The 26340-nt window shown below is 29.0% G+C and overlaps 1 protein-coding gene across 2 annotated transcripts in view; it reads right to left on the bottom strand.

Moving 5' to 3' along the window:
• LOC126743976 (transcription factor Sox-2) overlaps nt 1-24959 on the bottom strand; it is a 67670-nt gene extending 42711 nt beyond the window's left edge. For both annotated transcript variants that reach the window (XM_050451272.1, XM_050451273.1), the window contains exons 1-2: nt 24681-24959; nt 9405-9646 (exon numbers count right to left, since the gene is read on the bottom strand). In XM_050451272.1, the coding sequence (XP_050307229.1) occupies nt 9405-9633 (229 nt within the window). In that variant the 5' untranslated portion in view covers nt 9634-9646; nt 24681-24959. The remainder of the gene's footprint in view (nt 1-9404; nt 9647-24680) is intronic.
• Nucleotides 24960-26340: the final 1381 nt, after the last annotated feature.

The following is a 26340-nucleotide window of genomic DNA, read 5'->3' as shown; positions in this document are numbered from 1 at the left end:
AATGCTCTGTTTATGAGTATTGGTTTAATAAGAGCCATCCCTGTCTTATGCCTTTCCAAATCTCGATTTTCTTTCTTGTCTCTTGCTCTATTCGAATATTCGCTAGTAAATTTTGGAAATAAATATTTTTGCTTTTTTCGTTTGGTTTTATGTTCCGTATTTTGTCGTCGAATAATTCTTCTATATAATTCTTTCAAGTTTTTGTTGTAGATTTTATTACTTCTCCATTTGCGTTGCATAATAAATTGGATTTGTGTATGCCCGCCAATTTCTTTATCTTTTTATGCAGGACAAAAATGTCATGTTAAAGTTGCAGTTTTTTAATTTACTTGCATCTCTTTCATTTCAGTTATTCTCATTTCTCGTTTGTGATTGGTCCGTAAACTTCACTATACTTTTGTTTTTATTTCATCTTACAATCTCTTCCATCAATTCCAAGATTCTTTTAATATCCTTTCTTGTCCTTCTTCTGTTTTTCTCTGATTAGCAAACTTTGGTCAGGTTTTATTACAGCAGTGTGGTTACATTAATTTGAATATTTCCAAATTTTATGAATTCTTTTCAAAATTTTAAATATTTCAGGAACTTTAAGTGGTACGACATTGCGGATAATCGCAATGGATTTAAAAGGACAAAAATATAAAGGAATATAAGAGGTCCAAGATTTTAGAAGATCACATTGGATTTAAACGATAGATATTTTTCATGAATTTTCTTTTGTCAAATGTGACTTAATTTTTTTTTTAATTTCTTTTTTTTTTGACCCTGTGTTTACAATCTCAAGGTAATATATAGTTGCAAACTAAGATTATTTTTTTTAATTGGACTCCAGGTTTCGTAATTTATTTAGATGTTCCCAAATAAGAAAATACTCCCTTTTATTCAAAAACCATCTAAAATGACCGTTTTTTAAGCATATTATAATAAAACAAAGCAATCAACGAAGACAATCTCTTAGAAATTATGTAACTTGAAGTATCCATTGAACGAAGAAGAGCGGACAATATAAGGCGAACAAAGGGATCTCCTAAAGAGACATCTCTCCCGGCTTTTGTTCGGATCGAATCTGTTTGTCGTCGACAAAAGAACAGTTTGAACTGCAAATCTATCGGCAAAGCGAAAATGCTTTGGATTAACTTGGAGTTTACTCATTGTTTTCGTAAATTGAGGAAACTCGACGAGAAACCGGTTTTTTTTTTCCTAAAAAGCGTAACGTATTAGGTAGGTAGCAAGCCTTCAGGTGGATCCCTTGCATTGTCACAAAACTTATCGTGGAGATGTTAACTACTGTGTAACAGAGAAACCCTCGTTTTGGGTCATTATTAGTATTTTCGTAATTTATTTGAGTTTTTTATTTAGGTAACGAGAAGGTAAATATTGGTGTTTAGTGATGGGCGCCAGCGGTATAGACAACGTTTTTATGCAGCTTGGAACTTTTTATAACCTAGGAAATATTGGTCAATTTAATACATATAAAATGAATAGAACATATATTTCATTTTTTAAAGCTTACTCTAAATATAAATTTACCAAGGGCAAATTGACTTACGGTCTTCTAGAAATAGAAATATTGCTATATAAACTCGACCAGTTTTTACCAATTAACCAAAGGCAGAATTCGTCTTTAATATTTGTAATATTATGCTAATGATTGATGGTATTTTATCAAATTTAAATTTGTATCATATTCGTCCCAATAAACAAATTGCTCATATTCATCACAATAAAGCCAGCAAGGGGCAATAATATAATTAAAACAATAATAAAAGGTGATATACAAGTAGCACATAATACAGTAAAATTATTATAAGTGAAATATAAAACTTTGTCACATTAAAAGACCAAGATTTACAAAGAAAACATTCTAAATTCGTACGAAAATTTGAGAAAAAAAATATTTTTCGGAAATATTGATTTTTTTTCTATTTATTCGACATAAAATTCATAACTCAAAAAATTGACCAGATGCTATTTTGAAAATTTGTGCACATATTCCATGGACAATTTCATTGGACACATGTTTCAGGGTTTTTCCAAATTTGTACAAGAATTTGAGGAAAAAAAATATTTTTCGAAAACATTGATTTTTTTTTATTTATTCGACACAAAGTTCATAACTCAAAAAATTGACCAGATGCTATTTTGAAAATTTGTGCACATATTCCATGGACAATTTCATTGGACACATGTTTCAGGGTTTTTCCAAATTTGTACAAGAATTTAAGAAAAAAAAATATTTTTCAAAAATATTGCTTTTTTTCTATTTAGTCGACATAAAAATCATAACTCAAAAAATTGACCGGATGCCATTTTGAAAATTTGTACACATATTCCATGGAAAATTTCATTGGACACCTGTTTCAGGGTTTTTTCAAATTTGTTCAAGAATTTGAGGAAAAAAAAAAAAATTTCGAAAACATTAATTTTTTTTCTATTTATTCGACATAAAGCTCATAACTCAAAAAATTGACCGGATGCCATTTTGAAAATTTGTACACATATTCCATGGAAAATTTCATTGGACACCTGTTTCAGGGTTTTTTCAAATTTGTTCAAGAATTTAGCGATTTAGCGTTCAGAAAGTTTGTATTTGGCCTGTATTATACAGGCAAGTATTTATGATTAGAGCATGTTAAAACATGTTTTTAATTTAAATCACAAAAAAAAAACAAATCAATACAACAAGGGTTATGTTTAAATGCTGATGACCAATTTACGTTAGATAATTTTTGTATTATTTTCAAATATTCAGGCTTTTTAAATCGTTATAATTTCAACCTATTTTCTATAACATCGTTTCATTTCTTTAATAGTGTTTGGATCTTCCGGAAATAGTGTTTTTCTGACATGGCTTGTCAGATTTAACCAGAAAAACCTTACTTCGTTCCAATAGGTTCGTAATTATTTAACTGAGATAATGATATATAAATGAGAGCTCAGCTTTTAAACCCATTTCCTATAACATCGTTCCATTTATTTAATAGTATTTGAATCTTCTGGAAATAGTGTTTTTCTAGCTTGGTATGTCAGATTAAACCAGAAAAACTTCATATCGTTCCAATACTTGTCTAATTATTAAACTGGGATAAGGATATATAAATGAGAACTCAGCTTTTCAACCCATTTCCTAAATCATTGCTTCATTAATTTAATAGTGTTTGAATCTTCTGGAAATAGTGTTTTTCTGGCTTGGTTTGTGAGATTAAACCAGAAAAATCTCACTTTGTTCCAATACTTTTCCAATTATTAAACTGAGATTCCTTTACCATTCATTCTATATTCGAAAAGAAATTTAAGAAAATTCCAATCATATCCAATTAAATTATGCATATTATCATCAAATTGATTGTGCTTACTAATAAGTGATTTTTTTAATTATAAGTCTGCGTTTTATGTTTAAGCGAAATTAAAAGAAACAAACGCTGGTTTTACCGAGGCAAAGATCGAATTTTCAGCGAGACAATGGCGACCCAAAAGAGCAACGTAGCTCATAATAATTAGTTCTTATCGGGGAAACAAAGGGTCCCGGAGAGAAAGCGACTCTACTGTCTCCGATACAAAATGACAAAGCGGGAGACAAAAAGCGACATAATGTAACAGAGGCGTCTCCAAGGACCAGCCAATCGGTTGCCCCATTGTTTTCTCCAATGAGAAAACACTGGGGAAACGTCAGGTATAAAAGGGATCGATCCTATATATACGGCGAGGCTGCATGGATATTGTAATTTGGATTTTTTTCCCGATTTTATGTTTAACAGAAGCTTTATAGATATATTAATTTAAAAAATAACATAAGGATTTTTTTAATAACTTAGGTAGTGAAGTAGGCTAGCGAAAACGAGGTAATTTTTTATGAAAAATTTCGTCAAAAAGTAAGTTAGATAGTTTGAATACAGGTCAGGTAAACATTAGATCCCTTAGCCATTTCTTCTTTGAGGTATCTGCATTGTTGCAGCATAAACGACTTCCTTTATTTGGAACAAGTGAAACATGGCGAACACCGGCATAATCACACAGCACCTGTGTGTGGAAAAGTGGAAAGATGATTGAACAACTATAAGTAGATGTAAAATATAAGAATAAAGCTTTTCTGGTAGATTGTTGTCTAAAATGTCTACTTTATATGACTACATAATCTTAATGGGCGATTGGAATAGACATTTTTTTTATAAAATCTTCAGAAAGCGATTACTTGGCTTTCTAACTTAAAACAAATTGTCTCTGATTCCACAAGGATTAGTAAAATTAGTTCAAGTTTAGTTAATTACATCAAATACTTTATATATGCTCAATTTGACGGACTATATTAATGTTTCTGAAATAGGTAATAAGGCTCAAATTTATAGAGATTAAAAGAGCTTTGATAAGAGGCAAATTGAGCTTTACATACAACATATAAATTACGAATCTATTTTGCAAAAATCAGTTTTTAATGATAAACTGACTCTTTTCAGTAATAATCTTAATGAAATCTTCCAACAAACATTCATCAATTTGAAAAAAGTGCATGCCTTAAATTACCAATACAATAACGCAAATCATACGTAATCATAATAATTTAAAAAAAACTGGTTAATTTTCCTATTTAGAAGTTTTTAAATTGTAAATGAACAGATTTTTGCCTGTATTAGAATAGAGATGGAAAACCTTTCTAGTAAGGTTAATGAGGAAAACCTATTTCTCGCAGATTTTCTAGTATATTAACATGATCCTTATAGTATCGTAACCGCATTGTAGAAGCATACTTTAATATTGATATCATATAAGCAAACAACAAAATTTTCAGAATAAAGATATTATCAAAGGTAGTTAAGTGAAATCTATTTATTCTTTTTTAATTGATTAAATGGTTGTAATTTTTATCTCTTCCAGGCAGTTGAAAAAGAAAGAAGAAAATTCCTCGATTGCCCGGAATAAATGAATGATTAGCAACTGCCTGTAAAAATAAAAAATTTACGTTGTTGTAATTTCTCATCTTTTCCAGGCAGTTGAAGTAAAAATCAGGAAATTCTTCCAGTGCGATGAAATAAGTGTACAAATTTTCAAAATGGCATCTGGTCAATTTTTTGAGTTATGAACTTTAAATCAAATAAATAGAATTTTTTTTTTCTCAAATTCTTGTATAAATTTGGAAAAACCCTAAAACAGGTGTCCAATGAAATTGTCCATGGAATATGTGTACAAGTTTTCAAAATGGCATCTGGTCAATTTTTTAAGTTATGAACTTTGTGTCGAATGAATAGAAAAAAAATCAATGTTTTCGGAAAATATTTTTTTTTCTCAAATTCTTGTACAAATTTGGAAAAAGCCTAAAACAGGTGTCGAATGAAATTGTCCATGGAATATGTGTACAAATTTTTAAAATGGCATCCGGTCAATTTTTTGAGTTATGAGCTTTATGTCGAAAAAATAGAAAAAAAATCAATGTTTCCGAAATTATTTTTTTTTCCTCAAATTCTTGTACAAATTTGGAAAAACCCTAAAACAGGTGTCCAATGAAATTGTCCATGGAATATGTGTACAAATTTTCACAATGGCATCCGGTCAATTTTTTGAGTTATGAGCTTTATGTCGAATAAATAGAAAAAAAAATCAATGTTTTCGAAAAAAATTTTTTTTTCCTCAAATTCTTGTACAAATTTGGAAAAACCCTAAAACAGGTGTCCAATGAAATTGTCCATGGAATATGTGTACAAGTTTTCAAAATGGCATCTGTTCAATTTTTTGAGTCATGATTTTTATGTCGAACAAATAGAAAAAAATCAATATTTTTGAAAAATATTTTTTTTTCTTAAATTCTTGTACAAATTTGGAAAAACCCTGAAACATGTGTCCAATTAAATTGTCCATAGAATATGTGACAAATTTTCAAAATGGCATCTGGTCAATTTTTTGAGGTATGATTTTTATGTTGAATAAATAGAAGAAAATCAATATTTTTGAAAAATATTTTTTTTCCTAAATTCTTGTACAAATTTGGAAAAACCCTGAAACATGTGTCCAATAAAATTGTCCATGGAATATGTGTACAAATTTTCAAAATGACATCTGGTCAATTTTTTGAGTAATGAACTTTGTGTCGAATAAATAAAAAAAAAATCAATGTTTTCGAGAAATATTTTTTTTCCTCAAATTCTTGTACAAATTTGGATAAACCCTGAAACAGGTGTCCAATGAAATTGCCCATGGAATATGTGTACAAATTTTAAAAATAGCATCTGGTCAATTTTTTGAGTTATGAACTTTATGTCGAATAAATAGAAAAAAAATCAATATTTCCGAAAAATATTTTTTTTCTCAAATTTTCGTACGAATTTGGAAAAACGCTGAAATACATGTCCAACGAAATTGCCCTTGGAATACGTGTACAAATTTTAATGAATGATTATCAACTGCCTGTTAAAAAATAAAAATTTACATGGTTCTAATTTTTTTATCTCTTCTAGGCAGTTGAAGAAAAATAAGAAAATTTCTCAACTGCCTAAATTAAATGAATAATAAATATCAACTGGCTGTTAAAAAATAAAAATGTACATTGTTGTAATTTTTTATCTCTTTCAGGCAGTTGACGAGAAATATAAAAAATTTTCAACTGCCTGGAATAAATGAATGATTATCAACTGCCTGAAATAAATGAATGTTTACCAACTGCCTGTAAAAAATAAAAAATTTACGTAGTTGTAATTTCTTATCTCTTCCAGGCAGTTGAAGTAGAAATAAGAAAATTTCTCGACTGCCTGAAATAAATAAATGATCATGAACTGCCTATAAAAAATTAAAATTTACATGGTCCTAATTTTTTTATCTCTTCCAGCCAGTTGAAGAAGAATAAAAAAATTTTTAAGCTACCTAAATTAAATGAATAATTATCAACTGGCTGTTAAAAAATAAAAATGTACATAGTCGTAGTTTTTTATCTCTTTCAGGCAGTTGAAGATAAAAATGATGATAAAAATTCCTCAACTGCCTGAAATAAATGAATAATTCTCAACTACCTGAAATAAATGAATGATTATGAACTGCCTATAAAAAATAAAAATTTACTTGGTTCTAATTTTTTATCTCTTCGAGGCAGTTGAAGAAGAATAAGAACATTTCTCAACTGCCTAAATTAAATGAATAATTATCAACTGGCTGTTAAAAAATAAAAAATTTACTTTGTTGTTATTTCTTATCTCTTCCAGGCAGTTGAAATAGAAATAAGAACATTTCTCGACTGCCTGAAATAAAGGAATGATTATGAACTATCTTTAAAAAATAAAAATTTACATGGTTCTAATTTTTTTATCTCTTCTAGGCAGTTGAAGAAGAATAAGAAAATTTTTAAACTGCCTAAATTAAATGAATAATAAATATCAACTGGCTGTTAAAAAATAAAAATGTACATCGTTGTAATTTTTTATCTCTTTCAGGCATCTGAAGAGAAATATAAAAATTTCTCAACTGCCTGGAATAAATGAATGATTATCAACTGCCTGAAATAAATTAATGATTACCAACTGCCTGTAAAAAATAAAAAAATTACGTAGTTGTAATTTCTTATCTCTTCCAGGCAGTTGAAGTAGAAATAAGAACCTTTCTCGACTGCCTGAAATAAATGAATGATTATGAACTACCTATAAAAAATAAAAATTTACATGGTTCTAATTTTTTTATCTCTTCCAGGCAGTTGAAGAAGAAATAAGAAAATTTCTCAACTGCCTAAATTAAATTAATAATTATCAACTGCCTGTAAAAAATTAAAACTTAGGTAGATGTAATTTTTTATCTCTTCCAGGCAGTTGAGGAATAAATAGGAAAACTTCTCAAGTGCCTGGAATAAATGAATCATTACCAATTGCCTGTAAAAAAATAAAAATTTACGAGGTTGTAATTTTTATCCCTTCCAGGTAGATAAAGAAAACATAGGAAAATTTATCAACCCTATGGTATAAATAAATGAATAATTATAAACTGCCGGAGAAAACTATATTACGCCCTTGTAGAGTCTATTTTAGCATATGGTCTTTGTGAATGGAGGATACTTGTATAACTACAATATAAGAATATTAAATACTATCCAGAAATTGATTATAAAAGTTATATTATTAAATATTAGATATTCTTCTGTCTATAGACTCGCGATTTTTTAATATTAGACAATTAAATTTTAAAAAAATTGTTATAAGAATCTTTAAAGTAAAAGAACCTTTCAAATTTCCGACCCATTCACACAAATTTGCAAGCTTTGCAAATATAATATGACGACATTGCATACACAAAACAAGACTATAGCAGCCAAAAAAATAAATACACTAAGCCTAAAATATATATGATCCCAAATCAAATTACAACACTGAAAAAGATACAAAAAAGAACTTAACAAGTGGATTTACAATTCAAATGACAAAATTCAAGATTTGTTTAACTAGTCATTTTTGAGGATTATAAAACTGCATGTGATTTTAAGCAGGAGATTGTAAACCCAATTAATCAATACAAATTCCCTACATGAATTAAAGATCCCAAAAGAGACTTAAACAAGATTTAGATAGTTATTAAAGTCGATATGGACTTTCAACTCACAACAATTGGTTAAACGGCGAGAGTTACAAATGTGAGCATGTTACTTTCATTCACAGTAATTTTTTTTTAATTATTGTTAATTTTAAGGAAAGTGAAAATGAGCATATATTTAATTTTTTGTTTATTTGCGTGTAAAAAATTAAAACTTAGATAGTTGTAATTTTTATCTCTTTCAAGAAGAAGAAATAGAAAAATTCCTTAAATATGTGGAATAAATAAACGATTATCAATTGCCTGAAACAAAGTAAAATTTACTTTGTTGTCATGTATTTCAGAGTAATTTTTGCCTATTTTTTGCATTTATTTTTGAAAAATTAAATTTTGGATGCATTATTTGGAGCCCCAGGTATGGGATTTAATATTCGTTTAGAAAGCATTTAAAATAAATTTTTAATGTTTCTTTCTTTTAAAACGAAATTAAGTGATGATATTTACTGACCGGCGAAAAATTCTCCATTATGTAGGATAGTAGTAGTAAATATTATAAGGATTTGGATTTCTAAAGTATATCTCCAAACTCTTAAAAATACTTTGAAAACAACACTAAAACAGTTTTTTCCAATTAAATCAGGTTGTTTGAGTTGCATATATTGCGACTTAAAGTGAAACAATGGTTTATGTTTTTTAAATTTAAATTAGTGTTTTGTGGGTATTTTTATCTGTTGAAATAAACTTAATTTAAAATTTCTATTACATTATTATTTCAGAATTCTATGACCCTAAGCTGAACCTTTATTTATCAAATGTTTCAACACTTAAAAGTTATTCAAAAAAAATGTTTAATAAAATGGATTTCAAACAAGGTGGATCTGATTTACTCAAGGAGCACGAATGCTTACCTAATCGTTTAGAAATTTCCGAATTGTGCATTTTCGGATTTTCCTGTGCGATTTTTCGGCGCTGCAAACGGGACCATACCATGAAAGCGTTCATGGGTCTTTTGATGTGGTCCTCTTGTTTTTTGATCGTTTGGGGGTTTTGTAGGCTCTGAGGCATCCCGATGGTGGTGCCCCCCAAGGAAGCCATCCGTGAAAATCCTTCGGCGGCATTGAAACCGCTCTCGCACATCTGACTCACAGACCTGAAATAAAATTCGGAAATGTTGCGTTTATTTGCAATAAAAATAAACAGTACTCATATATATGTAAGGTAATGATTTTGTAAACAGGGAATGAAATAACTATCGTTTGGATATTTTTCTTCTAATGTATAGTTGATAATGAATTACTTCTTTATTGTACTCCACAGAATTGTCATATTTTATCGTTGAAAAATAAATAATAAAGAGGAAAAGAAAGAAGGAAAATATTAAAGGGTGTGGTGCATCGTGGGACCATATTGTTATCTAAGATTGTATTACTATAAGTCATATATCTCAGTCTAAGTATTTTTTTATAATGATGATTTTATATTCATTTATTCATGTTCAAAGAAATTTTATATTTATTTCAGGCACTCCGACGTATTTGAAATAGCAGTCATTTCCTTTTCTTTTATATAAGAGAAGATTTTTTATTTTCTTCTAGGCTCTCAAAAACATTTTTGTTTTTTTTTTTTATTTTTATTGATCGTAGATCCAATCCGGACTTCATTCATTAATTTAAGTATCCTGGAACCACTCTATTTAAGAAAACTCCAATAAAGTTATCTGTCGTTTGCATATTGACAAATTTTAGAATTTGTTATACACCTTGGCATATCCATATCCAGAAATAAAAGTAGACCCAAGATGGCCCCCATCTGGTACATCCCTATCCAGAGACAATTACTGACCCATTGACTTCAACCTACGATCTAAGATCTGCAGCTACTTAGATACTACTTATGCTACTATACTAAGCCCTCTTTTGTATTTTGTATTTGACATGTATGATGTTGATGATGATATATGATGTTAAAGTGTTTCAGATTCTCATTTAGGCAATCAATGTTGCATTACTTTGACCCTTGTAAGTCTAAATACGCTTTTGTGACATCTTTGAATAATTGTGATTTAGGTTCAGTAATACATTATTCTGCTGATCAAATTTTGAGCTTCAAAAACTTCAAAAATCTTTGGGCAATTTCTAAGACTTTGCTGTTTGACCGGAAATAAGAAATAGTATTAAAATAATAATAAGAATAATTCGTATATACTAAAGCTTCCTAAAGATAAAGAAGATACGAATATCATAACCCTGTGTGTTCAACGACTCGAATAAAGTTAGCGATACAAAAAAACTGAAAAAAAAGTTTCAAATATTAATTAAGCGTTCGAAGATCCAGAAGTCAAATGAAAATACCAAGAACACATTAATAATGAGATCGTAATGATTTCATTTGATAAGACAATTATTAGTCCAAATTGAAAGATACCCTATTGGCAGCAATAACTTTTCCCAAACACCAGTAGATCACAGAGGCAATCCTAGAAATGAGGGAGGAAATGGACTGTCTCACTTGTTTAACCATAATAGACCTACATTACCCATATTTGAGAGAAATTCCAATCAGTGCGAGTATATATAGACGAAATTTTTCCAGATACTCTTAAACTTCTTTTGGGTTGATCCCTATTGAGCAAAAAAGCAAAATGCACGTCTTTGCCAGGACTATCATATACATTTAATAGATTTGATTAAACCATACAAAAGTAAAAATTTTTTGCTACAACAGCACGTATCACCTTAAATTTTTTCACTCTTATCGGTGTTTTCGAAAAGTGTTTCTCTAAACGTTTGGAGTCTCCTACTCAAAGAAATTTTTTTTAGTAAATACCAGTTTGGTTTCAGTACGGGTCGCTCTACATAAGATCCAATTTTGTCCTTATATTCATGTTTTGTCTAATTTGGCATTAAACGGCGTTTGATGTAATAAATATTAACCTAATGTTGGACAGATTTAATTACTATGGTATGCGTGGTCTTGCCCATAAATAAATTAAATACTACCTGATCGGTAGATATCAAAAAACCATATTAAAGAATGGAAATGTTTCAGTTGCGTCCCCCTTCCAGTTATTAGTGCTATCGCACAGGGTAGCATTTTGATGAAATGATGCCTGAAGTGATATTTTTTAGTCTTACCGATTTGAATAAATGCTTGCTTGTTAAAATGCATAACAAAACCATAGAACAAAATAAGGTTGTCCAGTATTAAGGAATATTAATCGAAGAACATCTTAGTTGGTCTTATCATGTAGATATGGTTATAAAGAAATTATCAATTTATGCCTATGTGATCTGGCACATACGTAATAAAATCGATATTGGCCTGATACTTCTTTATTACTATGGTTATGTCTAGTTATGTTTGTCATATGGCATAATGTGTTGAGATAACTGTTCTAAAAGTGGTGAAGTTCTTACGGCCCAGAAAAAAATAATTAGAACTATTTTATTTAAGCCTTATACATTTTCTTGTAGAACTCCTCGAATTTCCTCGGTCATGCATATAAAGCTTAACCTGTCTGACTATTCTTTGTCTAGAGGTTCCCACTATGAACTCAGGGTTAACTTAAATTTGGATTTACCCAATCATTTAAATTAAGCAAAATGGCAAACAGCCCAGTAGTTTTACCAATTAAATTATACAATAACCTTTTATACGCTTTAATTATCAGAATATTTAAATTGCAGCGTCTTATCCTTATTCCCATAGTTCGTATTTGTTTGTTAAAAGCTGTACTATTCTTATATTCTTAGTCTTTAGGTAATTGTAGATTTTTTATTGTTTTTTCTTAAAGCCTTTTAAAAGTTATATATTTAGGTCTTAAAGCTTTATTTTTTGACATTATCCGATACTTACTTGTATGAGTTATATATTTTTTTATTCTAGTTTCTCTGTTGATTGAAGCAAATAAATAAATAATGTACCATTATGCTTCTGAATTGACTGCAGATGTCCGTCTTCAGTTTTATGTAGTTTGTAATTGAAATAAAATTATAAATAGGTTGTGAGCGTGGAAAATTATTTTTGAAATCTTCTAGGTTTGCCCCAGAAGATGTAATTGCTTAATAGGAACACTCGCCTAAACTAGTTTCACTTAATGAAAAAAGAATCGATATACCGCCAGGCCTCTTTCTTTACTGGTGGAGCGCCCATAAAACGTATTGATCGCCAAAATTACGCGTATAAATGTTTTACGGTAATTACTAGATAAATAATAATAAATATACATTAAAAGAACTCCATGAAAGCATAAACTGTGCTCTCTATAAGAAATGATCATGTGAAAATGCAGAAAATGAGCAAATATCAAAAAAGCAGTAATAAAACAATATTCAAGTTTCTTTAGAAATGGCAGGATTCGTCGGAACTTAGGAATAGGAATAAAACACTATTAGTTTAGTGCAACGTTTTTCCGGTTTAATTCGAACTTCCTCAGGAACTGAAATAAAGACATGTATTTATATAACTAATAAAAAACATCGAGTTCAAAAACAAAAAACACACAAAGTCAATTTAAAATGCTGACTTACTATAAATATGAATGATTTTAACATTGATATAGAAGTTTTGTGTATTATTAAAAAATTTTTTATCATTATGTACAATTTGAAGTTTTAATGTTATAGTTTGTCAAAGAGAATTATTTCTCGTAGAAATAAAGCCTTGTGAGTTTACTGCTGGGATTACAGTTTTCATTACAAAGAGGATTTTTAATTTTTGTTACATGTTTTGGCTCCTTCATAAATATTTCCTAAGCAAAATTTATTATATATCTGTAATTAATAATCTTTCAGTTCTTCAACTCTGTCACAGTTCAAGGAATTACTCTAAAACTGTAATTTACTACTAATGCGATATATTATATAACTTTTAGCATAGTGCGCTATCAAAGGTTTTTAATGGTCTATAAAAGCCAATATATATTTTTTTAAATTTTCTACTGCATATTTGATTATGGCATTTGAAAGCTTTTATCTATATCTCTGTATTTTCCATTAACGTGCTTCATATTCCTCCGTCGAGAGGTTATAAATACTCATCGTACTTTTTTAGTAAATTTAATGCTATTTCAAACATTACTGGGCTCTAATTTACGTCTCTGCTTCCATTTGATTTATCCAAGAAATTTATCCAAGCTCTTTTCTTTAAAAATTTCTTGTACTTTTCAGTATTTCTAAATCTTAATCTATTCTTTAATCCGAGATTCTGAGACAAGACCCACTCTGGTCTTTGCATTAAATTCAGAATGATAAAACTAAAACAAAACTGTTGGAAGTTTCCCGATAGTGGCCATAGAAGCAGAGATATCGACCTCCAAAGTTTGAAATTTTTCTTTTTTCGGGATATATTTTCACCAAAAATATATTTTTTTCAATACTATCGTCTTGCTTTCCACATCACAAAAACACTGGGTTATAATGGGATTCAAGCAGAACTAACTGAATGAGAGCACTTTAAAAATTCGGAAAAAGTCATTTTTCGACCTAGGTTTTGAGGGCCAAAAATGCGATATTTAAGCTAATATAAAAGATACGACCTCGCGGATAGTCTCGTTGAATTCAAAATGACGAAACAAAGGCAAAACCGTTGAAATTTTCCCGATAGTAGCCATAGAAACCGAGATATCGACCTCCAAAGTTTGGGATTTTTCATTTTTCGGGTATACCCTCCCAAATCGAATTTTTTCACCGAAAATTGAATTTTTTCGAAATCGAACCAACTATACTATCGTCTTGCTCTTATCACCCATATCACGAAAACACCGGGTTATAATGGGATTCAAGCAGAACTAACTGAATGAGAGGACTTTGAAAATTTGGAAAAATTCGTTTTTCGACCTCGTTTTTGAGGCCAAAAATGCGATATCTCAGCTAATATAAGAGGTACTACCTTGCGGATAGTCTTGTTGAATTCAGAATGACAAATCTAAGACAAAACCGTGGAATTTTTATGATAGTACCCATAAAAGGCGAGATATTGGCCTCCAAAATTTGAGATTTTTTATTTTTTCGGGTATATCCCGTATCAGCTAGTTCAGTTTATTAGTTCCTTCTTTAATAATAAATAAAATTTTGTGTTCTTACCTTTGTTTTGTTTTGTTCTTCTTTAATAGATGAGAATATTTGAAAGAAAAAAATAGTTAAAAAAAACTAATTATCGAGTGCGTTTTGTCAAATTATTATAATTCATTGATCAGTATATTTGTGTGAAGTAAATGTTATTCATGTTAGGAAATTAGTAAAGTATCTCATACGTTTTTTTTTACGTGTTCTTAAACACTGATTGTTAAGGTAATTAATTAGTTTGTTTTTTTAACTATTTTTTTTCTTTCAAATCTTAGTAACTAATTTTCTAATTCTTTTAACTGCATTGTCTTTTTTGTATTTATGTTTGAACAAAGGCTGTTAAATCTTGTATATTTTAAGGAAACGGATTTCTTCATATTTTGTTATATATCTTTTAGTGCCTGAGGAAGCTGGAATTAAACCGGCGAAACGTCGCACTAAATGTGTCTTATTCCTACTCCTAATTTTCGACCAAACCTGCCATTTGCAAAGAAATTAATTTACAGACGAAACTTATAATATTTATTAAAGCTCTTGGAAGAAATATGAAAGTTTCCGACAACGATTTCTTAGAAAATTCAAATGCAACAAAAGTTATTTTCCATTTTTAAATGATTTCCGTCCAAACATAATTGAAAATATAAGAAAAATAGCGTTTCCTGAAGCCTTTTTATATTAATTTCATAGATTTCCTTTATCCGCTTTTGTGAATTTCGCGCAATTTCATATTCATAAGCAACAGCTTTACAAAAGCCCCGTAATCCGTGGATAGCAGCAACACTATGCCATATTATAAGACAGACTGTATGTTTGCTTTTCATAAAATCGTATTTACACAGTCCCCACGACACATTCACGCCGTTTTATGTTTATTTTCATGTACGTTTTAATACACGTTCGGATATTCTGCAGCGGAGCCCAATTACCATTTTACTATTGTTTAAAATCCGTGAGCTCTGTTTGCTCACCCGTCAACGATTTTTTTCTTATTTAAATTAGTCGGTAGTTAAGTGTTTTTCGAATGGTTATATCCTGAGAATAAGTAATCAATACACACTACTAAAGTAACGCTTTTTCGAGTGTCCACACCTCTCGACGTCGCATTTCGAGTGTGTCTACAACGTACAACGCCGTTGACGGATATTTGAATTTTAAATTAATTGCAATATGTATATGGGTATTTTTAGGTTTTTGTTTGAATAAGCAATAGGTACTATTTTATGCGGAGATCTATAAATAAAGTATGCACTAGGTTTCTTTAAGAGTTGCATTGAAACTGCAAGTGAGAATTAAGTGCTGTATTACGTAACGCATAATCTTGTTGTGACCTATGAAACTATGAAATTTTTCAAAAACTGCTGCAACAACAGAAGTTAGAGGAAGTAAATTAAACAAAAATAAACATCCGATACTTGGCAAGAGTATTCTAAAATTGAATGTACATAAGAGAGGAAGAAAAGCTTACTACTAGACTGATATTGACAAAGATTTAAGAGTCCTATTTCATAAATTCTTTTTATATAATAATATCTCCGATTTGCAAAATAAATGTGCGTCGTCAAAAATAACTCCCAGGCCTCTTCAATATTGTTGATTCAAGAGGGATCTCAATTTTATGCTGGTGAGTAATACAGTTCTTTATTAGCGTATAGGAAAAGACACTAAAATCAAAGGCATTTAAAGGTAAATTGACTTTCTTGCACCAGTTATTAACTATATTAATGTCTCCCTAAATGTAGTCTTTAATAGTGGCCGTTCTACAGCATACATTTTTGTCATAGCAGGAAAATAGCGTTTCCTTAATTTTCCTCCTTCAGTTTTCTCGTCCCTCCTTTGCCTATGCTTACTAGGGAAAACGGTTTTTTAATCGAGAGGATAGTCCTATTGGTCAATATAAGTTTTTTTCTTTGTAATTTTTATTGACCTATAAAACTGTAAATTTTGACAAATAAACCATTTTGAATGTGAATTTGAATAACAAGTTATTTACTTTCATATTATTCGAAATGTTATTTATGAACAAATTAAAAAGTAGAGGTCTCAATATTGTTGTCCTTTTTTGTCTTAATATTGATCAAAAATATTTCAAGTAAAAATAGAATAGTCAAGGCGGTCAAAAGCTTTCGAAAATTCTGTATAGACTACATTAACTTCAGATTTATTATTTATAGATTCTAAAATAAATTCTATGACAGTATAATAAGATTAGAAGCAATTTTATAAAATGCTTTAATTATATGGAAAATTTATAGTTATTATTTCAAAAGCTGGTTGGAATTTAAGTAAGTAACCTTTATTCGATTTTTTTCTCAGGGTCATATGCCAAAATTTCTGTTTACTAATCACGTTTGCTACTAATTGTTTATTACTATTTTATAATTAAATAATTTAAACATTTGAAATTATTTTCTCATTTTAAGCTTATTCTTATTTTTTCTGGATTGTTTTTATGTCCTTAAATGTTAAAACTAATTTTTTAAATTTTATAAAATTTTAAGGTATTATTTTAAATTACAGTAAAGGTATTTCTGGGCATAAAGTCAGTTTCCATTTTATTCCGGGCATATTTTTACATTTTCTAATATTTCGAAGTCCTTTTTCAATTGTTTAATAAAGTTCAAGGTAATTTTTGGTATATATGTCAGGATTTTAAGCATTTTTTTTAATTATAAATTTTTTAAATATTTTTTCAAATTTTTATTCTAGGTTTCATCAATCAGTCTAAATTTTCGTCTTGTCTCTCTCAAGCAATTGTCTCTTTTATTCCATATATTTCATGTAATTTTGAATTTGTTTTTGATATTCAAATACATTGCCCATTTCTCTTCTGAGTTGTTAAAAGACTTCTTGTATCATCTTTTTACGTGAATAACGTAAATATTTATTATTGTAGTTAATAGAATTTTTTTTATCCTCCGTCTATTTGAATTTAATTTTATTCCTCTTATTTTAAATTTTTCTTAATGTCTTTTCTGAGTAGTTTGATATATCTTATATTTCTAAACTCATTACTTATATTACAAATGTCTGACAACATTTACTTCTAGATACTTTAAATTCTTTCCTGCTTTTTGAGTCTCTCTTTCCAGGGAGTAGAAATCATAACTTATTTCTTTCTGGTATTTTATATTCCTCTCAGTATTTGAGTTCATTCTTTGTATAAATGGAATCAGTTGTTGGAAAACTTCTTCCATCTTAATACTGGTACATTTAACTCACATGCTAATTTAATAGAACTTTAAATTAACAATTAATTATATGTATATTCTCTTGCTCTACCGCGTTGTCACAACCACATGTTTTTTCTCTATAAGCTAATTAAGTATCATATTAACTCACGTCATCTAATATCTCAAATACCTTGGCAAAATTTTCAAAATTCTTATTTGTTTCCGGTCTGTTTGTATAGAACCAATGTAGCAAGAAACTCTACGTTAAGTGACATAAAATTCCATATTTTTCTCTTTGTGTAGATTTATTTTGTCGCTCTCTTTCTATGTTTAAGAAGAGAATACTTCTAGTTCCTCAAAAATATTATTTATGAACGAGTGGAAGAGTCAAACACCTGAAGGAGCTATTATTTTACGTGAGCTGTGTCCAAAGCATTCCACATATTGAGAACGATTTAAATTAAGTGCATCGTACCTAAACTTATTTTTTTGGCACAGATATTTTTTTTTCATATTTTTTACTTATTTACTCAAAAAACTCTTTTCGTGGACAGCTTTTATCCATTAAAATTTAAAAAAATATTTCTTTAACAGTTAAATAAAATTTACGAAAATTTACGATATAGCAAAAGAAGTAATTTTTTCACAATTTAATCCCTTTTATCCCTTATAAAAACTTTCCTGAAACAAGGTTTCATACAAATGTAAAAAAGAAAATTAAAAATGTATACTTATTTTATTCTTATATTCATTCACTTTTTTTACTCGAAAATTGTTACTTGTAACTGGTTTTTTTTTCATCAATTTATATACCTTTGAGCTTCCTTATTTTTGTTCTACTACATTTTTTCCATTTAGAGTGACTTAACAAAAGCTTGGTGTGCTAAGCCGTTTTCAAACAATAAAATCAAACGAAAAAAGAGAAATAAAAATTGAAAAAGAAGAGAAGAACATTAATCCAATATTTAAAATTATCCTTAAAAAAGTACCGGGGCTTTTATAAAGATTATTTTTTAGACAAAAAATGGCTTTAATAACTGCTTGGAGGAAAGAAATAAGGTTCTTCAGGCATTCGCATCTAGTTTAAAATTTTAAAAAAATCTACATTCTTGGCTTCAATTGACCAACAAGAACTAAAAGAAAAAAATAATTTCCTTCAGACAGTTTTATTAAATTTTAAAGAAAAAAACTCACATTATTGGCTTTTCCTGAATCAAAATTAATTAAAAAAAGATTTCAACTACTCGGAAGAAAAAAAAATTCTCCCACAGAGTTCTTGAAACTTGAGAGTGCCACAAGTTTAAAGTAAGACTAAGAAGTTAACCAATAAGAACTAAGAAATAATTTCAACTACCGAGAGATAATTACATCTGAATTATGATCATTTTGATTTTTTTTCAAATCGTTATTTCTGATAATGCTTAAAAACAAGAAGTTTTTAAAAACAATTATAGAAAGCATCAATCTGAATTTTTTTATTAAAAATAAGTTTTTGTATTTATTTTATATTTCTTTAGGCAAATATAATTGACTTTATAAAAAATACTTATATGTATAAGACTATTAATTTTATTATTTTTAACAAAAATAAAATCATTCTAGGAATATTACTAAGATTTTCTAAAAATTGTAAAAGCGTAGATCAAAATAGTCTGTTTTGCTCATATATCATCAAAAAATACTTCTAAAAACTTTTAGGAATAATGTTTTATTTTCAAAAGAAACACAGAAATTCATTCATAAAAAAAACATACAATTCATATTCATATTTCACTAGTATTAAACGAACAAATATTTAAGAGTTTTTACAGTTTAAAATCGATTCAATTAACCTTTGATCAGATCCATTTCAAAGAATAACCCTTATTATACACTTTCTACAGATTTGCTACATTCCTTATTACTAAAAACATGGATTACTTAACAAGTTGTAATCTGTCCTACTTTACTCCACTCTTTACCACTTCAACGATGTCTTCATTAAGTCTCTCACAACTTTTCTATAAAGATCATCCCTCCAGCATATATCAATCATTTCTTTTCTATGTTCTTCAACGTAAAAGTAAAGTTTTTCTTGATCCACAAAAAGTTCTGTATCAGATGTCCATAACCAAACGCCATGGATACGGCCATGAACTTATCTTCATTCACGTTTTTCTGAAAAATCTTTTCTACTAGATATCTTGTATGGATACAGATTAGTGCCTTGATAAGTTACTATAGTACCAATCAAGTGAAAGTTGCAAGTGTTTATCACGATCTTCTTAGGCGGACGTCAAGAAAATAAAGAACAGTACTTCATAAGCAGGAAAATATCTTTTCAACTGAAAATCGATTAAAATTCAAAAAATGATACAACATTAAATAATGTGAAGTCTTTCTTTTCTTCATATTTAGCCATTGGATCTCTCTCAGTTTTGCAGTTACACCCTTAGTATACTAATACTACTAATGAAAGGCACACACGAGTTTTGTATTAGTTGTATCCGCTTCGAATCATGTTCAAGCAGAGATGCACCATACAAAACATCATAATATGTAAATTGTGATAGTACTAAAACTATCGCATAACAATTTTTAAGACCAACATTCAAATATGTCTTTGACTATATATAAGTTTGAGGTTAGTAAATTCTATATATTATTAAGAATAACTTTCTTGATTAACTTTATGATTCTGTTGTCAAATATTGGGCATTTTTTGCTGCTTTTAAACTCAATGGGTAGGTAATCTTATTAATAGATATGACCAAATCACTCAGCAATTATGTCTACCCTAAAGTGCTTTATTAGTTTTTCTATATCTGATCAAATTTCAAATTTATAATCTTCATAAATGCTAAAAGTCCACTTTTTTCAAAATTACTATTATGATTAATTAATAAAAAAGAATATTTCTATAAATTATTAATTTATAGAAGGAGATGAGATTGATCAGAAATATTTGGTGTAAAAATACAATGGTCAAGGTGGTCAAAAGCTTTTGAGAAGTCTATATACACTACATCAACTTGAGAGTTATTATTTATAGTTCCTGGTTGAAATGTACGTAAATAATCTTCATGTAATTGTTTCTTCAGGTTAAACTTTAGTAATAATTTTTGCTACTTTCATTTAATTTTATTTTATATGTTTTAAGCATTTGGAGTTATTTTCTCATTTAAAGCTCATCCTCCATTTATTCTGGATCGTTTTTATGTCCCTAAATGTTTAGAGAACGAATTATTTTATTTGTTCCAGGAACTCCTGTGAAAAAAATGTCAATATCCTGATTTTTAATGTATGGATTTTAATCATTTGTCTCACACGGTTCCAACGGTATTATTTGTAGATTAGATATGGGAAGTGTCTTGAGGATTATAGTAATAATAAATGTGAAATTAGCTTGAGTCATGATCATGAGCATGCAATACAAGTAGAAATTAAGGTTTAGAAAAAAAGACTTAAATTATTTGTATTTTTATGGCTATGCAATGAAAAACATTGAATTCAAAAAGAGCAATAAAAAGTGCCGTGTAACTGGGTTAATTATTTTAAAGTAATCTCTTTAAACAAGACTAGAAAAAAAATAATAAAAATTTAGACAAATTTTTCATTTAAATTTCTGAAATGTATGAAGCTCTCTTCTTTAAAAAAATATTAATATTTTGCTACATAGATTCTCACTTACTGGACTTATATAGCATTTATATAAGTCTCATCTTATCTGCATCTATTTTTTTAAATGCTTCTAAAGTACAATTTAGAGCTGATAAGCGGACCGCCATATTGAAAAGACTCTGACGTGAAACAAAGGATAAAAGTTAATAAAGAATAAATTGCGTTTATCTAATTTAAATGTTTTTTTCTTTTAAATTTTAAGCAAGTTCTCAGTGTCCAAAATTGGTACAACTAACTGATTTGAGACGACTCTCCATTGAAAATTTACTGGATATCATTTGGACAATATTCAGATGTCCATAGGATAACTGATTGGTCCAAAAGGGGATATCCATTGAATATCCAATGGCTTAAAGCGTGCTACTATAACAGAGACCCATATAGAAACTAATTTCAAATAATTCCAGAAAATTGAAATAATAAATCCTTATTTAAAATAACATATACAGGATGTCTCAAATTCGAACCTCACCATTGGGATCTCGTAAACTAGAAGAGATACGAGATCGGTTAAATTGAGGCAAAGTTGCACAATTTGGTGTTCATTAAAACGTCCTCTTGAAATTTCAAAAATTCTGAATAGTTCCGAAGATATCTGGATAAAACCGAATATTGGCGATTTAATTTTAATTTTTTTACGACCCTATTTGAATAGATATAACAAAATAAACTACTCATTCTCTTTGCAAATTTCTTTATATATTACAAAATGGTGTCGTCAGATGTTCAAACTGACGTTTCGTATTTGAGCTGTCATCATCAATTTTTTTTTTGTTAAACACGGCCCTGAATTTTTTATTACGAATTTTAAGAGTCAATGATGTATCGCACTTATTCAAAAATTTTATATTAATAGATATTTCCATAAGGACTCATGTGTTAAAGAGAAAGACAAAAAATATATTTTTGATAGAATTAAAAACGTTTTCTTTACAGTGCTAGTATATTTAGATTTAATCTTCTCCCGAAGATGCTAACATCGTTAGCGAAACACGTGTCGAGAGTAAAAATAAAGAGTTTTGGTTAGTGGTAAAACTGTCTCGTCATTTTATAACGAACACAACAGAATCATTTAATATATGGGTCAGTATGTAGCCCAATAAAACTGTCGGCCCGTTTTTTTCTTGAAAGAAATCTAACATCCGAAAGATATGTCGAATTAATAAGGACCGATATAATGGATTCCTTAATGGAAGAACCTTTAAATGTATTACGTCAACTATGGTGGCAACAGGACGGTGCACCACCCCATAATGGACCATTGCGTCACCAATTTGAATGGATTGAAAACCAAGGACTCGTACGTTGGCCCGCTAGAATCCCTGACCTAATCCCTTTAGATTACTTTCTTTGGGGATTTCTTCAAAACCGCCTTTATCAAAATAAAATTCACAGACTGACACGAAAACGCATCCAAGCAGGCGGATTATTATAATTATATTTAAATATTTGTTTTAATTGTGTTATTTTTAAACCTCTGTTTATGTTAGTGTTTATTTATTAATGCGTTATTATATAAAAAAGGTGTTTGTTTTTAATCTCATTAAATGTTTTGTCATTATTATAAAATTTTTGAAGTGTTGGTTTAGAAACATAAGGGGCTCTTAAAATCCGTAATAAAAAATCCAGGGCCGTATTTAGAAAAACAAACGTCAGTTTGAAAATCTGACGACACCATTTTATAATATAGAAAAAGTAGCAATAAGAAGGAGTAATTTATTTTGTTATATCTATTCAAGACAGTTGCAAAAAAAATAAAACTGAAATCAAGAATATTCGGTTTTTTCCAAATATCTTCGGAACTATTCGGAATTTTTGAATTTTTAAAAGAGCGTTTTAATAAGCATCATATTGCGCATCTTTGCTTCAATTTGACCGACCTCGTATATCTTCTAGTTTGCGAGATTCCAATAGTGAGGCTTGAATTTGGGACATCCTGTATAGGGTGGCCCAGTTTCAAAAGAGGAAACTTAAATTTTACATTAAATTAGTTAAGAATTTGATTATATTTTCAAAATCACTACATATTTAAATGAAATTAACCACAATTGGTTAGATAATAAAGATACATCTTTTTGCGCAATTTTTTTTATTATACTTTTACCAGTGGCGTGCGCACAATTTTATTGAATAAAATGTACGTCACTGATTTTATTTAAAATAAAAACTATTTCTGAAGTCCTCGATTAGTTTACAAGGAAAAATGATTAATACTGTCAGGGTTTTTGCATTTTATTGTAAAAGTTCCTTAAATGTTAAGTCATTTATTTTCAAAATTGTAATAATTATTAACATTGCGATTAATGTTGTTTGTATTAAGGTATTAATACAAGCAATATTGTTTTCTAACAACGAATATGCAGATATTAATTTTTGCTATGAATTTTGTGATGGAAATGTGAAAGCAACAAGAAGACTAAATTTTTTGCAATTTTAGTAATTTTAATTATAGTTATTGTTGAATATTTTATTACATTTTTTATTATTTTTTTTTTTTTAGTCAGTCCTATACTTATAAATTATTTTTTTGTGGCAAACGGCAAGTCAAATTACAAAAAACTTGAAGGCGATTTTCTGTTATAAACTTCAAGAAAAAAATGTTGATAGTATAAAGACCAGTGGCGGAGTATGTTTTTTCCAATAAAATTGTACGAATACCTATGTGTCCGTATGCAGGCTACTAGTTAAAGTTAAATAATAATTTTTTCATAAAAAGATGTATCTTTGCTAACTATCCAAATATAACTAATTTCAATTAAATATCTAAACTAGTTTTGATAATATAATCGAATTTTAATATTTTAATTAAAACTTTGATACTCTGTATCTTTGTAAGGAAGCATTTTTCGAATATAGTTTATACTACATTAATAAATTGTAAGCATATAGGACCTCAAATTAAAAAAATATATATTATGTATATTGTTTGGAGGGGTCGTTGTTCCTATGACCTAATGATAGAGCTGCCACTAAAAATCCCGGTTAATACCTAAATAAAAATCTTATTCTACGTGAATTAGATATTTCAAATGCAAATAAAAATTATCGTTATTAATGGGTATATTAATGTGAACAGCTGTATAATTCAAACCGGTTTCACAAGTGTGAAATTTGCCCAATAAGCCATTCTGACTAATACAAATGTAGCCTTATAAGTGTTTACTAAAAACTATACAAATTAAGGGGCGTATAGGGTTAATAAAACCAAAGCCCCACCTCCAGCACCGATAACCCTAATTAACACAATTCATTTACACAGTAAATGTCAACAAGAAAACCCATGACGTACCTAATAAAGTGGCCGCTCGAGGCCGCCTGTCGCTGTAGATCCAGATCAATTTTGAGGCCTTTCGATTACACTGCACTGCGAAAAAGTGTAAAGTCCAAAACACACCGTGCAAATTAAAAAACCCTAAAGTCCCCCCAAAAAACAAAAAAATAGTCCACAACCGACCCGAAATTTACTCAAACAACATGAGTTTAAATGGGGAAAAAAAACCAACAAAAGACTATGCATACACAAGCACGAAAATACGTGCAAATCCCAACGACTTACGGACACTCTATGTTAATACCGTGGCCAGCTATAGGTGAAAGAACGCTAGTGAGCATGCGTCGCGGCTACACCAATGAACATTGCAGGCGGAGCTTGGCCATTATCTATACACGTTATGCTCCAAGAACAGAATGGGTCCGCCTCGACATTGTCATGTTAATTTTTTGTCTCTTGTGCCTCTTTTGTACAGGTGTTTTTGAATTGTTTGGTTTTTTTTTCGCTTCTTTCTTGTATCGATTGTTTGAGTAGCGAAAGGATGGCAACGGCTGCAGCTTCCCTATATAGCTGTTCTCCCTAGGATAATGATTGGTGTCACTGATAGTTACGTGAACATTGTGAACATGTTTTTTTTAAGGTTAATTTAAGGAAGAAGAACTTTCTATCTATCTTTCTATATAAACCCAAACAGCATCGTACCTAATTTTTATGTCCATACGTCCCTTGTTATAAAAATAACGTATTTAGTACGTAATTTTGGATACGTTAATAAATATACCTGGACTGCTAATGCAAATAATCTATAACACAAATATAGAGAAATGCGTGTTGCCTAATGAACAGACAGAAATTCCATTGACGTTGTTGACAAAGACGGGGACAACCATTTTGGGTGGCGTGTGGCGGGAAATTTAAGCCTGATCTATTGCGCGATATTTCAATTTAAAGTAATTTGCAGAATTACAGAAGTTGATGCGTTAACTGACGAGTGATGAGAGATATATTTCAATAGAATTTTATTTTAAAATACGCCTATCAGTTTAGAGATACCCACATTTTATTAAAATTTTTAATTTTAAACGCTGGAAAAAAAATAGTGCATCTCAGATATCTCTCATCACTTTATTCAAGAATTAACAAACACATCAACTGAAATATTATTTGATTTAAATTTAGTTCTCAATATATTGCTTATTTAGAACATTTAAAATATTTAGATATAGATACTTACCAAGAATAATTATAAATTAGCACGATAGGTATGGGAGCAAATTTTAAATTAAAAAAAAAAAACTCTTTTAAATAGTTTATTTTTTTAAAGATAAATTTAATAAAGGCTTTTAAAACTAATAAAAATAGTTACAATATATTCTAAATTAAATACTGTAAACTGTAAGTATGGTATTAATAAGACCTTTTATGTGAAAAATGGAATTGTGGCATGTATAAAGCATATTTAAACTGAAAATCCTAATAATTTCTGGAGTTTCAAAAAAAATTACCTGATTTTTTTTTGTTTTCATAATAGTTAAAAACATTATAAGAAACATGTAACAAACATATGTAAATAATAAATTAAACACAACAAAACAATTTTACAACAAAATAATATATATCCACATAGGGAAAACAAAATCTACACTCTAATAACAACAAGAACTGAACCTATTTCTTG

Source organism: Anthonomus grandis, chromosome 13, assembly GCF_022605725.1.
Source record: "Anthonomus grandis grandis chromosome 13, icAntGran1.3, whole genome shotgun sequence".
Lineage (NCBI taxonomy): Eukaryota > Metazoa > Arthropoda > Insecta > Coleoptera > Curculionidae > Anthonomus > Anthonomus grandis.
The sequence above is the reverse complement of the archived record's forward strand: the minus strand, read 5'-3'. Positions and strand labels throughout refer to the sequence as shown.